This window comes from Patella vulgata, chromosome 1 (genome assembly GCF_932274485.2).
Source record: "Patella vulgata chromosome 1, xgPatVulg1.2, whole genome shotgun sequence".
In the NCBI taxonomy this organism is placed as follows: domain Eukaryota; kingdom Metazoa; phylum Mollusca; class Gastropoda; family Patellidae; genus Patella; species Patella vulgata.
This window is the reverse complement of record NC_065879.2, coordinates 7,091,917-7,108,403: the sequence shown is the minus strand read 5'-3', so window position 1 is coordinate 7,108,403 and position 16,487 is coordinate 7,091,917. Positions and strand designations below refer to the sequence as shown.

General features: G+C 38.5%; 1 protein-coding gene across 1 annotated transcript; it reads right to left on the bottom strand.

Moving 5' to 3' along the window:
- Window positions 1–4,000: 4,000 nt before the first annotated feature.
- LOC126812602 (uncharacterized) lies at window positions 4,001–16,330 on the bottom strand. Its single transcript, XM_050539073.1, has 7 exons — window positions 16,244–16,330; window positions 11,767–12,081; window positions 9,063–9,404; window positions 8,044–8,103; window positions 6,098–6,409; window positions 5,121–5,483; window positions 4,001–4,131 (listed from the first exon to the last, which is right to left on the bottom strand). Exons 1-7 carry the CDS (start codon window positions 16,296–16,298, stop codon window positions 4,001–4,003), a joined length of 1,578 nt encoding a protein of 525 aa, XP_050395030.1. The 5' UTR covers window positions 16,299–16,330.
- Between the last annotated feature and the right edge of the window lie 157 nt (window positions 16,331–16,487).

The following is a 16,487-nucleotide window of genomic DNA, read 5'->3' as shown; positions in this document are numbered from 1 at the left end:
AAATATAGGTACTAAGATAGATGTTCAGAAAAGGTAAATAGATAAGAGTGCGTTCAGATTAGAACGATCGGGGTTCGGAGTAAAGATTAACATATCCACTTTAAAGCAATTAGTCAGTTTAGATACGTAATTACATGTATATCAAAATATGTACTATAACACTAGCAATGATCTCTTTCACATTCGTTTAATATCAAATCTTTGTTTAAAAATTCGTAAAAATCATTTAAAACCACCAAAAATCATCTGATTTGTACTTGTGTCCAGTTTAAAACTGATTAATTTTGATAATGAGTGTCTAATTTACATGTATTTAATTTCCTGACCACTGTTTAAAAATTAATCATTATACACCAATAAACAGTTGGGTTGTTTATTTTTTAACAGTGATCGAGAAATTAATCGCTTGTAAATTGGACACTCGTTATCAAAATTAAATGGTCAACTTTAAACTGAATTCAGGTATAACTTAGATGATTTTTGGTGATTATAAAAGATTTTTACGAATTTTTAAACAAAGATTTTATATTAAACAAATGTGAAAGAAATTAGTGCTAAATACACAATATTAAATGATACCCCGATTCGGTTACAGTGGTGGTTCTCAAACATTTTCTGTCAATGGCACACCCTGGAACACATGAAAAAAATAGCGGCAAACCTGGCTCAATATATATGAAAAAATATTTGAATTTTACAAAATAAACACATGGCAAGTGATAGACGGCATACAACCGTAGACATAGACTAGTCATAAAAACATAGAATGACTCAAACTAAATAAAGACAAACACAGCTGTGACCTTACTTTATTCATTGCAGTGTTTCGAATTTCATCAGTTAAATAGCTGGTTTCGCGGCACACTTAGGAAGATCTCGCGGCACACCTATGTGCGGCGGCGGTACAGTGATTGCGAATCACTGATATCGCATTTATTAAGTAAATAACACACAGTTCACAGTTACTCCAACATTAAGTTACTTAACATAGAAAAATAGACCAATTAAAGATTTCGTTTCGTTTTATTATTAATAGTGTTACAATTCCGATGATATAACTGGATTCAATTATGTAAACAAGACGTAAATAATGAAGGATGGTCCATTTACCTGGTCAGAAAGTTTTAACTCAATAGAATTGGCTACAATTTAATAAAATAGATATCCAGTTACTACAATAGGTGTTGACGCGTACATACAAATCTGAATGTTTGATCACATTAAACCTACTTTGTTCCCACCAATAACTTCCGACTACATTTGTGCACGACATGGAGTTATTACCCCGATTCTCGGCCTGGCACTTGTGCTTTGACTGTAATAAGGAAAAGAGGGACGATAATCTGAATGTTTGGCCACATTAAACCGACCCTATTCCCACTAATATCCTCCGACTAAATGTTTGCACGACATGGAGTTAGTAAGGTTACCTCGATTACCCAGATTCATGGAGAGGGTCGTTAAGCACAGCTGTGATATCTGCCATTAAACACATGGCTTACTAACCAGCAAGTCCGATGTTAGTCCTGCTGTTAGGTCGAGAACGTTAATCAGGAGTATCATGTATGGTTATGCCCGTTATCATTAGTAGAAGGTTAATGCACATTTAAACATACATTATGCAAGAGCTAAATCTGTCTATTGCAGGTCTTTCTTTAGGCCTGAAATGTTATCTAAATTATTAATTAGACATTAATTAACTTATTCAGATCATAATCAACTCTAGATGGCATCGCTAGCCTACGATCTTTAGTGGATTATGAGCCGATTTACTGCATAACTTTCCTTCACGATTTAACGATTAAATGGATAATCGAGACTATGCTGTTTATCGTACTGACTTTAGTAATGATGATCGAGGCTAGGCGTAAATTTCAATCGCTTAGTTCTCGGTTCATAGTAGATCAATTTGAATAAAATTTTCAGCAAATTGCCTTTACATTATCTAGTTTTTAACTATTATAGTGAGAATTGCCAGCTCTTTATCTAATCTCCCATAATGTATCTTTAAGTTTTGTTTATACGGTCGACACAGTAATACATTCCCAGAGTACAAACAATATCAACAACAATGTTAGCTGGCAAATGCGTAAGTATAAAAAATGATTTAAAAGGTGCTCAAATTAAATCATGATATTGGCATTGGGTCGTGTCTTGAAAGGCTTGTGCATAAAATTAGCAGTAACAAATGCTGATTAATTCTTCCTTTGATGTTTTCCATGTAGTCTTTTCCCAATTTTAGATTCTGTAAAAAAAACATGGTACTATTTACAAATGACAATAATGTTAAAGGCTTTAAAAATTATCAACATATTTTTTTAGAAGAATCAGAGGCGTTATATAAGACGGACACCCCCTCATTGTGTAAAATTAGACATTAGTCACATAGTGGATCCAAGATGGTGACCGTTTAGCGGATTTTTAGGAACTTTAATATTTGAACTCAACACAGCAGACCTTTGAAAACCTATTGAAGGCCATATTAAAGGGCATGTAAATTGAAAAATCGAGGAAACTTTAAAATTGGCCATTTTGGTGGCCATATTGGATCAAAGATGACCTCGTTTATTGGATTGTGTTGAAACATCAGCACCACCGAAAACCTATAAAAGTATATATTAAAAGGCATGTAAATCGAATAATTGAGGTAAAATGGGGTTTAACGTCCACTCGACACAACTAGGTCATTTCGGGACTAACATATGGTTTAATTTTATTTCAATAATTAGCTTGCGCATAGGGGTCTTTAGCAGTGGGAGGAAACCGGAGGACCCGGAGAAAACCCACGAGGTTGGACAGGCGACCCTACTCCTTGTCACGTACAACCGGGGATTCGAAACCACGCCAGTCGACTCAATGACAGTCTTTATGATACAGCGCGCGCACGCTAACCATTCAGTCGTCCAACCCCCATTGGCATTTTGGAGGCCATATTGAATCAAAGATGGCGGTTTTTTTACCGGATTGTAAAGAAACATCATGTTTTGAACTCGGCATCGCCGAAAACCTATAAAAAGACATATTACACGGCATGTAAATTGAATAATTGAGGTAAAATTTAAAATTTGCCATTTTCGCAGCCATTTTGGCGGCCATACTGGATGGAAGATGGCGGTCGTTCATCGGATTTTTTCAGAATATTATTTATTTTGAACTTAGCACCCCAAAAAAACTATAAAAAGACATATGAAACGGTATGTAAATTGAATTATTGAGGTAAATTGTAACATTTGCTATTTTCGCTGGCCATTTTGGATCCAAGATGGCGCTGACCTGACGGGGGCGTAGTCTGTTCATTTTGCATATAAATATACGTACTCCGTCTTCTACTAAGCATTTTTCTCCTGTTTTTATTTCCAGATGTCCTTTTCTTGTTTCTAGATCTTCGTTTCTTCACATCTCTTTTCTTACCTTAAAAATGACGAATCAAAAGATGAGATTTGAACCCATCTAATCAAAATCTGTCTTTTTGCTTATACTTCGAATGTAAACCACTTTAGCATGTACTCAGTGAGTAAGAATCTTAATTCAGATCTGTTTACCTCCCCGACCCTTCCGCATTAAAATCATAAATATTCACCAAACCGGGACACAAAATGTAAACCCAAACATTCTAGAACAAATGATCAATAAAATGTTCCATGTGAAAACGTGGAAAGGTCAAGCAATAACTGTTATAAATATACGAACTGTATTCGCTAAATGGGAGAAATAATTACTAGCCTAAATCCTTATATATCACCGGAAGTATCGTTTGTTTGATGAATAACGCTTGATTGGAGACGTTCTTGCACATTTTAGCACATATGACGTCACATGTGGATTGCGGGGGGGGGGGGGGTTATGACCTGCAGATTTCGTCAAAGTCTCTTGATGTAAAACAGTGCTAGCGCTAACCCTAACCTTAACGCTGGACAAAGCCTAACCAAATCCTCACCCACAATCCACATGTGACGTCATATGCGCATATGACGTCATATCCGATCTAGTGTTCTCCGTTCTATTTACCTTTCTTTACTTTATGTTTACGTTCATTCCTCTTTGGTCTTTTGGGGAAATATGTAGATTTCCCACCACACGTTCCAACTTCATCCACGATGACATCATTCTCAGTTTGATTGGTTACAGCAACTGAAAGAGAATTTGTCATTTTCATTTCAATACACAACTCGTCATCAAGATACACGCATGCGTTTGGGGCTAATTGTAATTCATTGCCAAGATACTGGTGTTTTCTTAATTATTATAGCTTATAGTAATCTGAATAGACTGGTGTTCAGATTTTCATTAATTAATCTAGTCGGGAGTTATTCTAAATTACCCGGAGAGAGAGAGAGAGAGAGAGAGAAAAAAAAAGATATGGGGTTTAACGTCCACTCGACACAAACTAGGTCATTTCGGGACCCGAAAAAAAAACCCCACAAGGCTGGACAGGCGACCCTACTCTTTGCCACGTACAACCTGGGAATCCAAACCACGCCAGACCTCATGATACAACGCGCACGCGCTAACCGTTCGGTCACCTAACCCGCCATTTAAGATATTCAAGTGTTATAATATAGTAGTTTGCAAGGTCTTCCAAAATCCCCCAAATGATGATCAGCGGCATTACGCTATAGCCTCATAATATAACCCCTTAATTCCATTTAAGCTTGGTTGTCTTTCAAGCTGGGGGCCACGGTAGTTAAGAGGCTGGCTGGCTATCTTGGGGGTTCTGCATTGGCAGAGATAGTTCATCTGGATTTTCCGACGTGGTTTCCATTTGTCAGTGCTGCAGGACGGAGGGCCTGACAAGGACAGCTGACTAGCCATTCGGATGAGACGAAAAACCGAGGCAGTTTGAATTCGATATAAGAGTAGGCCACAGTGCCGCTGACCGGGCAGTTTGAATTCGATATAAGAGTAGGCCACAGTGCCGCTGACCAGGCAGTTTGAATTCGATGTAAGAGTAGGCCACATTGCCGCTGACCGGGCAAAATTTCCCTCATGTATGGCGTAAGCCCGTCTTCATTAGCCCAGTCGGAACTGAATAGTAAGACGTTAATTTAATATCGTCTGTGAAGCTGGGTTTACAATAATATAAACGACACAAAAACACCACATAAAGATAACTAACTTACGTTCAAATTTAAAAACAAAACCACGTCCAGTTTTTGAATGTTCCGATGTTTTAAATTCTATATCAATACAGCCGTCTAGAGTTATGAAATCTATTGTGTCGTTTCCACGAAGTTTCTTTCTCTTTACTCGATGTCCATTGGGTGAAACGTACCATATATTAACCCTTTCTTTTGAAGTGTCAAGGTCAAGGTCAAAGTCATCAGCGAAAATGCGTACACCATATTTCTTATTGACACGTAACCGTTTCCTGCAAGTTTTAGTGACTGCTGGGTAATTCCAAGGAAAGCTGTCGTGACTTTTAATAAGACCATTAGTTTCTTTGATTTCCCAATGGTTGTCGTCACATATGTTGTACACGTAACCTTAATTTAGTAAAAATAGAGATATGGATATGTAAATACAGATAATATTTGCCATATTTGGAATGCAATGAAAATTGTGCTGTTTATTGGAAATTCCCGGTAAATCAATGAAATTATCAAATCTTTTCAATTTCCGCTTCAAAAGAAATGCAATGGGGTGTAGGGTCTATTTTCCTGAATCCAACGGGCTAATAAAAGTAGACATAACTGATGCGGTATCTTATGAGAGGAAATGCGCTCGGGAAGAGGTGTTTCCGCGGATACTGATCTTGGAAACATTACTGACGTTCTTTTACGTGTACATCCGAGTTTATCATTCCATTCAAACGACCGTATGCCCTTTCTTATTCGGTCGTCTATCCTCCATTACTGACGAGGGGGACAGACCTTGAACTTTCTCTGCCCACAAAGGGGCCCACTGAGGCGCTTCAGAGATTTATTTATGTACAAATGCATATAGCTTCATATGGTCCATGAGAGGTCCGTAGCTATTGGGGGTGGGCAAGAGGGACAGCTGGTTCTGGAAAAAAATCGGCGCACCTCTTGCACCACCCCCCCCCCCCCCACAAGATCGAATTTGAGACATTTTTGGATTATAATTATAACAGAATTACCCTTTGGAACACACTGAAAGTAGCTCATCATGGTATAACTCGGCATCAAAATAAAACATCTTTCTACTGATGTCATGGTTATTGGAATTCCCTCTTGCCATGACAGGTTACAAGAATTTAACCAATAGCAGCCATTTCTCTGAGCAAGTAAGGTGTGAATCAGTCCTGTGCAGTCACCGTCTCTATGGTAACACAGGTTGTTGTTACTGGCACCCACGGAAACTTCCGGTTTGTATATGACGTGATTTAATGGACAGGTCAATCGAATGCGGTCGGTTTTGCTGTTAATACATTCTTCAATACTGGCAAAAACTGTAATTAAGATGAAAAAGCGACTTTAATACATCAAATGAAATTAAATGGCGTATGACTATTCTTTGCAACCTTAAACATACATTGCAAGAGCTAAATCTGCCAGTTTTCTGGATTAGAACCAGGTATGCTGCTTCTGATTTTAATGTATAATAGAGACTATGTTTTTTATCGTACCGATTTTAGTTATGATGATCGAGGCTTTGCCCAAAATTCAATCGCTAAATTCTCGGTTCAGGGTGGATCAATTTGCCTGAAATTATCAGCAAATTTTCTTTACATTATCTAGTTTTTAACTATTATAGCTCGTTATCTAATCTCCCATAATGTATCTTTAAAACAGCCGAAAATTGGTCCAAAAGCAAATATTAATGTAATATAAATGTATATAAAGTGATTTATATTCAATTGTTTTAAAAATTGTGTTTGGTGAAACGCGCGAACAGTCGAAATTTAACGACAGTTCTTTACTCTTGCTTGGTCCATTCTACACGTTTGTTAGTATTATTATTTTGTCGTTTGTGAATCAGCCATTATTAAAGATACATTATGGTAGATTCCATAACGAGTTGGCAGTTCTAACTATAATAGTTAAAAACTAGATAATGTAAAGGCAATTTGCTGAAAATTTCATTCAAATTGATCCACAATGAACCGAGAACTAAGCGACTGAAATTCCCCAAAACCTCGGTCATCATTACTAAAGTCAGTTTGATAAACAGCATAGTCTCGATTATCCATTTAATCGAGAAGGAAAGTTGTGCAGTAAATCGGCTTACAATCCACTAAAGATCGCAGGCTAGCGCTGCCATCTAGAGTTGATTATGGTCTGAATAGGTTAATTAATGTCTAATTAATAATTTAGATAACATTTCAGGTCTAAAGAAAGGCCTGCAATAGACAGATTTAGCTCTTGCATAATGTATGTTTAATTACTTTCACATTGTCTTGTAGGATATGTTTTCATTGTCCGTTACAAATAGCATCCGAAACCATAGAATACACGACTCATAACCAACTGTTCACTGACTCTTAAATATTGGATATAAGGATCTCAATTTTCCCCTACAATATAACATCGCCAATATTGAATAAAATGGATAAATATTGAATTAGTGTTTTTAATTTCGAATATTATATAAAATATTGAGTTTGAGGTTTAGCTCCTTTAATGACCATTTTCAGGAAAATGATTTTTACAAGAAATCAATCTTTATACAAGCAGGCTTTCACGTCTATGTTGGCTTGGTTAAATTCGAGTGGACATGAACGCAAGAGAATCCGAGACAAAAGCTCCCCTTGTAGAGTTCAAGTTGTTCACCCTACTAAACTGTAGAGAGGGGTGGGGGATAACGTCCACTCGACACAAACTAGGTCATTTCGAGACTAACATATGGTTCAATTTTATTTCAATGATTCGCTTGCGCGTAGGGGTCTTTAGCCGTGGGAGGAAACCTGGGGACACGGTGAAAACCCACGAGGTTGAACAGGCAACCCTACTCCTTGTCACGTACAACCGCGAAATCGGAACCACGCCAGTTGACTCAATGACAGACCTTATAATACAGCACGAACGCGCTAACCATTCGGCCATCCAAACCCCTATATTATGTTAAAGTGTTGGGTTTACTTACCTTGGGGAGTATCTGAGTATGTTCTGTTAACAATATCTGTTGATAGTCTAATTCTTTCCTCTAGAAATACATAATATAAACATGACCTTCTATACTCATTTACTCTTCATTGGTCCAATCGGAGCAGAACAGTAGGATGTTAAACCCCATTTCATTTCTATCCTGTTTATGTCAATCGTGAGCTCTGTGTTACGGCCCTCATCCAATCTTACTGTTTTGCACAAAACTAGTCAGGAGGTCTGGACAAAGGCGACGTCTTTTTGCAGACGCTACCCATGGCCTTAGCATGCCATATTTGATAGACACCACTTTCTCCAAATGTATTATAACGGTAAATCTCTTTGATCTTTGGGGTATATTCTATGCCCGGAATAACTTGCGCTTTGAAAGTCGAGGGCGGCTTTGTATATATACAGGGGAATTTGGGGTTATTCTTCTGAAAGTTTTTCGTCAAACCTGTAACGGGTTATTCATCCAGAGTAGGTTTTTTCCCCATAAGAAAACATGTTACAAGGTTCTTCTTATGGGAATTCTGGGATATTCTCATCTTGCGTACATGTAAACATTGACGGTTTATAAGCAAGATAAAAGTCCTCGACTTCGGTTATGCTGGGGAAGAAAGACTTTGGAAAAAACTGTCGACAGAAGAAAATCGGCCTGCCAACCTCGGGTTTTCTTTTTCTTGGGTTATTTTCTTCAGTCTTTCTTTCCCCAGCATAACCCCCGTCTCGTGCTTTATCCTACACATATTAGATCTTCAAGATTTTCGTTATTTAAGAACATATATGTCAGTTTCTAAACAGCTTCGGATTACAATTTCGGTTGGTAAACCTGTATTTTTATGGTCCTACGATACAATGTTTAATACCATCCTTCCTAATGACCAGAACAGTAATTCCACTAAAGCATTTTCTTTCAGGCAAATCTTAATTAACATGTGTGGACTCTCCCTGGAACACCCCATAACACTTTCAATTAATGAGAATTCACACGGCTTAAAAATGTTAAGCTGTACTTACTTTGAAATCTGATCACAAAACCACGACCTATTTTCACCCCAGGTGACGTAATGAAATTTATTTCAACCAATCCGCTAATAATAGTCAGGGTTTTACTCAAGGCTGTAGTGACGTTATACGTTACGTCATTAGCTATGTCTCGTATGACAAGAGAGTCTCCGTCTTGGGTTTCAACATCATCTATCATTAATTTCAATGTGTAACCTTGATTCACAGCAATATATTTGGTGCATTTCTGCTTTGCAGACCCATACGACCACGGATATTCTGCGTGACTTCTTATTACGCCCTCTATGACGTCAATTTCCTTTTCGCTTGCGTCACAAATACTAAACAGGTGCTCTGTAAAGTGTATAAACAATAAACTGTCAGTACAAAAATAACTTGAATGTATACAAGGTTGATCTGTTTGTTAATGTGGCACTGACTCACTAAACAGGAGAGACTGGGGTCAGTCCCGGGGCCTCGTTTTTTCGTCCCATCCTAACGACTAGACAGCTATCCTTGTCAAGCCCTGCACCACTGACAAGGGGAAACCCCGCCGAAAAATCTCAATGAACTTTCTCGGCCAACACCGGAATCGACCCCGTGATCTCCAGGCTAGTGAACCAGCGCCTTACTCACCTAGCCACCGTCTCCCCCCCCCCCACCGGGTTGGTGCAGACAGGTAGAACGTTAAATAGTTTATCATATAACCTACTTTAAACTATAAACAATCCGGGGTGTTGGATGACCAAATGGTCAATGAGGACGTTGTGCAACAAGGAAGATAAAGCGATAGAAAATAATCTGAGATAGATAAAATTTAAACATTAACCATATTATAAATTAGGTCGTCACGATTTACCTAGCTTATCATAGCTTATCGCTGAAAATAGGAGGATAATTTTATTTACATACACCTCGCTGTTTATTTACATAAACTTAAAGGTACGGTATGGTAAACTTCTGTGCAATGAAATCAAATGAGATAATGCAGTCGGACATACGATTTCTAACTGTCAGGGGGTCTTTAACGTGCTCTGGTTTTGGTATCGTATCGTTCTTTTGCTTTTACTTTTCAAACCACCCGCTCTGCTATACTGGCAAATCGGAAACTAGGCTGAAAAAATATAGAGGAACCAGGGCCCGGCCCCAATTGTCTGTGAACCAATGTTTTACGCACCGAGCCACAAATGTGGAGCATATTGCATTCATATTGAGAGGGGGGGGGGGGAAATAAAGGTTAGCGCGCGTTGTTTCATAAGGTCTGTCATTGGGTTAATTGGCGTTAGTCATTTAGGGACTAATTAACATATGGTTCAATTATATTTCAATAATTCGCTTAGTGGGAGGAAACCGAGGGACCCGTAGAAAACCCACGAGGTTGTACGGGCGAGCCTACTCATTGTCACGTACCATCGGCGATTCGAAACCCCGCCAGTTGACCCAATGACAGACCTTATGATACAGTGCGCACGCACTAACCATTCAATCATCCACCCCCCACCCTTGGTGTAAACCGTATATTCAAATTACGCCATATGAAAATATATTTCTAATCAGCGACCGAAGTGCAAATTCTCTTTAATAGATAGATATCTTTAAGAGGTTGCTAATCTTTCATGTAAAACGGCCTAGTCGTAATTTAACGTGCTTATCTCTGTGTAAAAACTATCAATTTATACATAACGCAACATGAGCTTATTTTTTGTATACAAAACGATGATGGGTGTCTGTTTATGTTTATTATAAGCTGGTTCTGTTTCTAGATTGGGTAAACAGCACAAGGTCTGCATTTAGCATTTTATCTTCGTAGTCATAATAACCTGGTTTTAGGACCATCTCATTTTAGCACTTATTTGAGGTCAACTTGCAGGATGTAATGGCTGTGGTTTTGTTTTAAGCCCTGTTTCCACCATTCAGCTCACCAAAATCTTCTATCATGATGTTCCACGGGAGCATGTGAAGGACGCAGGTTATACTACCTATCTGCTTGTCCCATAGAAGTTACGTTTCCGTAAGTAGTAATAAACGTTAAAAAAAAAAATCCCGAACGATTAGTGTAATGCGAGGTCGGGAACAGCAAAACGTGACTAGCAGACGTGATTGCACGTGTGCGCTAATGAGACCATGAAAGGACTTCGGGTTATGCTTCACATAACTTCTCAGTCCCGAACTTTGAAAGTCACCCTTTTTCATATGGTACGTAGTTTATAAGAGTCGAGAATAGATACACTTCGTTGCCTCACTGCGGCGGCTATTTCCCTTGTTGGAGAAATATGATCACAAATCTATCTACCAGGCATTATATGTGTCTACGAAAAATCCTCACAATGAAATGAAGACAGGCATACGCCATACAGTGTGCTATGAGGGAAATTATGCCCGGACAGTGGCACTACGGCCTACTCTTATATCGAATTCCAACTGTCAAGGGATCTATTACGTGCACGTCAATGTGTACAAGGGATCTCGTTTTTTTCGTCCCATCCGAACGACTAGACAGCTGTCCTTCGTCCTGCATCACTGAGAAAGGGGGAACCACGTCGGAAAATCTGGATGAACTTTCCTCGGCCAATGCAGGGATAGAACACACGACCTCCAGGCCAGCGTCTTAACCACTTAGCCAACCTGACCCCCAGATAGCCAGGGGATAATAACAATTTACGTAGTTCACGCCACAACTTTCTATTTGGTTTGTAAATATTGAATTTAATTTTACCTTCTTTAATACACAGGGGATTTGAGTAGGCCACATAGTTCGCCGTCTCTCCAGTACATCTTCTGTCGTCTGTTTTAAGGATTACCTGCCCATTTCTCCAACCAACAGAACAAGATTCTCTCCAATAGCATTTGTTGTTTTGCTTCAACACACTCAGGGATTGGCCGATGCAGTCCCCATCTTCATAGCTGCAAGTTGATTGGTTGCCTTTACCAAGAAATATCATTGGACGATAGATCACATGACCTTTCGGACAACTGAAGTAAATGTGTTCCCTGCGTTTAAACAGGCAGCGACTGATTAATCCGTCATTTCCTGTAAATATATTAATTTAAAATTACAAGTCCATGCGACTGTTGGGTGTTTGGCAGGGCCGTAACTAGCTCAGGGCAACCAGGGGGGGGACGTGTTCTTAGGGATGCTGTAAAATTGACGGACAATGTATATCTACTTTTTTTTATGGTCGACAATTTATTCAGGGGGGGGGGCAAAACTTTTTTCAGGGGGAGCTTCACCCCACCCACCCCTGCGCCCCCTCCCCCTAGTTACGGGCCTGCTGTTTTGTCAGTGTAATTAGCCATGTAAGACATGAAATGGGGTTTAGCGTCTAAATTTTTGCAATAACCTGGCTAGTTAATCAACTCGGGCATACCTCATGCATTGTGCTATGGGGACACTCGGCAAACCTCGGTAGATTCCGTTACTCTACATCTAGCCTCGGCTGTATGACGTTAAGTGATATGTACCTACGCTTATACAATTGCGATGCGGCACCGGTTTAGTTATTAGGAAATCTTGCCGCTTTTAAAAAGAAGTTATCAAAATTGCGTTGTTCGAAGCGTGTGTAGAATTTTCAGTGCAAAGTTGTCCTTGAAAGAAAAACAGCTTCAGACTTTGAAATATTTGTATGATAAAACATTCTTCAAAGGCGTCGTCATGGGCAACGCCCTTGGTAATCCTGGAACTTGAAAGTAGTTCCAATAGCGGACTTCGTAATACAGCCGAGGCTAGATGTAGGGTACTGGAATCTGCCGAGGTTTGCCGAGTGCTATGGGGAAATTTCGCTCGGACAGCGGCCTTACGGCCTACACCTATTACGAATTCCAACTCTCAAGAGTTCTTTTATAGCTCATGTCAATATATACACGGGGCCGCTGTTTTTTCGTCCTACCCGAATGATTAGAATCCGTTTATTGTCATCTACTATCTTTGCTGTTTTATCCCTAATGATTCATTTGAGCTCGTCATTAGCTTGTCGTGTGAATTCACACGGAAATTGTTCGGGTGAAGCGCTTAAAAAGGCATTATGGAAGAAAGTATAAAGAGCTGGCAGTTCAAATAATTTAAAAATAGATTACTTCACTCTGAGTCGAGAAATACCTATTTTAAAAACATTGTAGCCTCAATCGTCATTGTTACTGTTGCTATAATAAGAATACACAAATTCTCGATTATCCAGTTTTACTGTTAATCATTACAGCCGTTTAACGACAGGGCGGATTCAAATCTAATAAAAAATCAGATGGCATCGAAAGTTGATTATGGTCTTGTCATGCCAATAAATGTCTAATTAATAGTTTATATAACATTTCAGCCAAAAGAAAGACTTGCAATAGGCAGATTAAGCTCTTGCATAAGACTCGAATGACCAGTACAGTGGTTACGATCAGTTCACACATCTTGTCAAAACTACAACTATTGATAACTTCGCCCAAAATAAAGTAATTTGGGTGAAAGTTTCAAAATATTTATTTTGCATTATCTACTAATGCACCTTTAATCAACGTGTCAAAACTTATTAGGGTGTATGTATTTCTGTTCCTGTATGCGATTGAAATGAAGAGAGAGAGAGAGAGAGAGAGAGAGAGAGAGAAATGGGGTTTACCGTCCACTCGACACAAACTAGGTCATTTCGGGACTAACATATGGTTTAATTTTATTTCAATAATTCGCTTGCGCGTAGGGGTCTTTAGCAGTGGAAGACCCGGAGAAAACCCACGAGGTTGGACAGGCGACCCTACTCCTTGTCACGTACAACCGGGGATTCGAAACCACGCCAGTAGACTCAATGACAGGTCTTATGATACCGCGCGCGTGTGCTAACCATTCGACCACCCAACCCCCACTCCTAACTTAAAATCACGACAGGCTTTATGATACAGCGAGCACGTGCTAACCATTCAGCCATCTAACCCCCCCTCGAAATGAAGAAGGAGGTGTCAAGGAATTTGAGCTTTGGGGGTCCAAGGTGGCAATAGCGCGTGGGTTGCGATAAATTGGTGTGTGTGGTGGGGAGAGTGGAGGGGGGGGCGGGATAATCTATAGTTTTATATAATCAGAAGCTTTGTGCTTATCGTCTCATTTAGATGCATGCATGTATAGGGTTAAAGGGGTGGGGGGGGGGGCTAGAACAAAGCGGCGTCAATGTTTTGCTAGTTAGATTTTTCGACGTTATATCGATAAATGTAGCAGACAGAATAAAATAATAAATAGTGAAATTTATCAAGATCAGTGACTTTTCGATGCGTCCGATTTAACTCAAACCTGTTGTCCAAGGCACACGGCCTTTAACAAGTAACTTAAAGCGATAATTTCATATTTTCTAAGAAAGTCAAAACATGATTATTTCTATGTCTTTTGCTCAATAGGTTATCAACTCACTATTATACGATCATGGGCATTATTTCCCACCCTTAAAAATCATTGACACAGGAAATAATAACACAATTACCTCCCTTGTTTTCCTATTGCCTCCATGCATTAGCTACCTTCAAACGTTGGAATTTGAAGTTGAAAATGATATTTTTGCCAATTTCTCAGCTGGCAATAGTGACTTATAGGATTAATAGGATTATTCTTTAACAAGGTAGGACGGTTTATGGATACCGTCTATTATAGGGCTTTATTTTAATAAATTTTAAAAATATAACTATATGAAATTGCAGCTTTAATGAATCGGATAATGCTGTTTGAAGTAGATATGCGTAACTGATATTAAAAAACTGCATTAGTAGAGAGAGAGAGAGAGAGAGAGAGGGTGGGGTTAACGTCCACTCGACACAGAATAGGTCATTTCGGGACTAACACATGATTCAATTTTATACCAATAATTCGCTTGCGCGTAGGGGTCTTTAGCAGTGACAGGAAACCTGAGAACCCGGAGAAGACCCACGAGGTTGAAAAGGCGGCCCTACCCCTTGTCATGTACACCTGGGAAATCGAAACCACGCCTCATGTTCTCTGAAAATTTCTCATTCACAATAACCTATACCAATAACAGCATTAAAATTTCTACGATAAACTCCTCAAGAAAATCGGCGCAACAAGAAATAAAATGAAATGAAATGGGGTGTAACGTTCTACTGTTCAGCGCAACAAAGTAATTTTGTAACACCATGGCTATAACATTAAAGGCTCAATGCCACTCTTGTTGTAACTGAATAATATGCCCCAATCTTTATTCTGGTCAACAAATTGCACTATTTGACAATATTCCAATTAATTGATGATACAAATTTCATCTTAACACACCTAATTTAAACAATTGGAAAAATTCAACTAAATGATTTGAAAAGCCTGACGTAAAGCTTTTCAAATGTGACTTGGATTTAAAAATATTTTTGAACCCTCTGGACAAGTAAAATAGGATTTAATGGATAATTTACACAACAGATAGGACACAAACACATCTAGTACTTAGAATAAGGCTATTTTTTTTATTTTCTGGAGCTGTCAAGCCAGCAAGAGTGTTATTGTCCCTTTAAAACGAAACGAAAATAAAGAAATCACCTTTACCCACTTATTGTAATCATTCAAAGCTATTATAAAAGTGCAAAGTACTATATACTTTGACTGGTTATACAAGTCATTTGTATGAACTGAAAGCAAACATCAATTTAATGGATTTTTTCTCCTTTTGTAACGATTGTTACAAGACTATCGACCAACTTGAATTGCTTTTGATTTATTTTAAACCTACATTATGCAAGAGCTAAATCTGCCTATTTACATATCTTTCTTTAGGCCTGAAATGTTTTCTAAATTATTAATTAGACATTAATTAACTTATCCAGGCCATAACCAGCTCTCGATAGCATCGGTTTTCTCCGATATTAAATAGATTAGAACAGTTCAGTCATATTTTGATTTACGCTTAAAATGGACGAGCGAGACATAGCTTCGAACAACGAGTACGGTGGTTGAAATTATTGCACACTTCTTGTCAAACCTTCAAAGGCTAATATCTTCGCTAGCAATAGGGTAATTTGAATGAAATTTTCAAATTATTCCTTTTCCATTATCTATTTTTGAACTATTATAGTCAAGAATCGCTAGCTCTTTATCTAAATCTTACATAATTTATGTTTAAATCACCCACTGATTGAAATAACACGAACACCCACAGATTATAAAATTCGTAGCCTAAAGCTTATTAGATATAGAAAATGAAAAATTATAAATAATTGTTTTTACTCACCAAAACAATGGATGAATGTCGTTAAAATGAGAAGAAGGAAAATCCGACATCTCATCGTGACAGAGTTCTCTTATTGAAATGTTCTCTTGACATCCGGGTATTTGCGTTAAGTCAGGTTGAACAAGGAAAGATTTACTTCCGGCATAATAATTACCACTGTCATTTTAAACAATAAAACATGACACGCATTGTCCTTTTGAAGTCGGGGATCACGTGGCTAAGTGGGTAATCCCTGCATTGACCG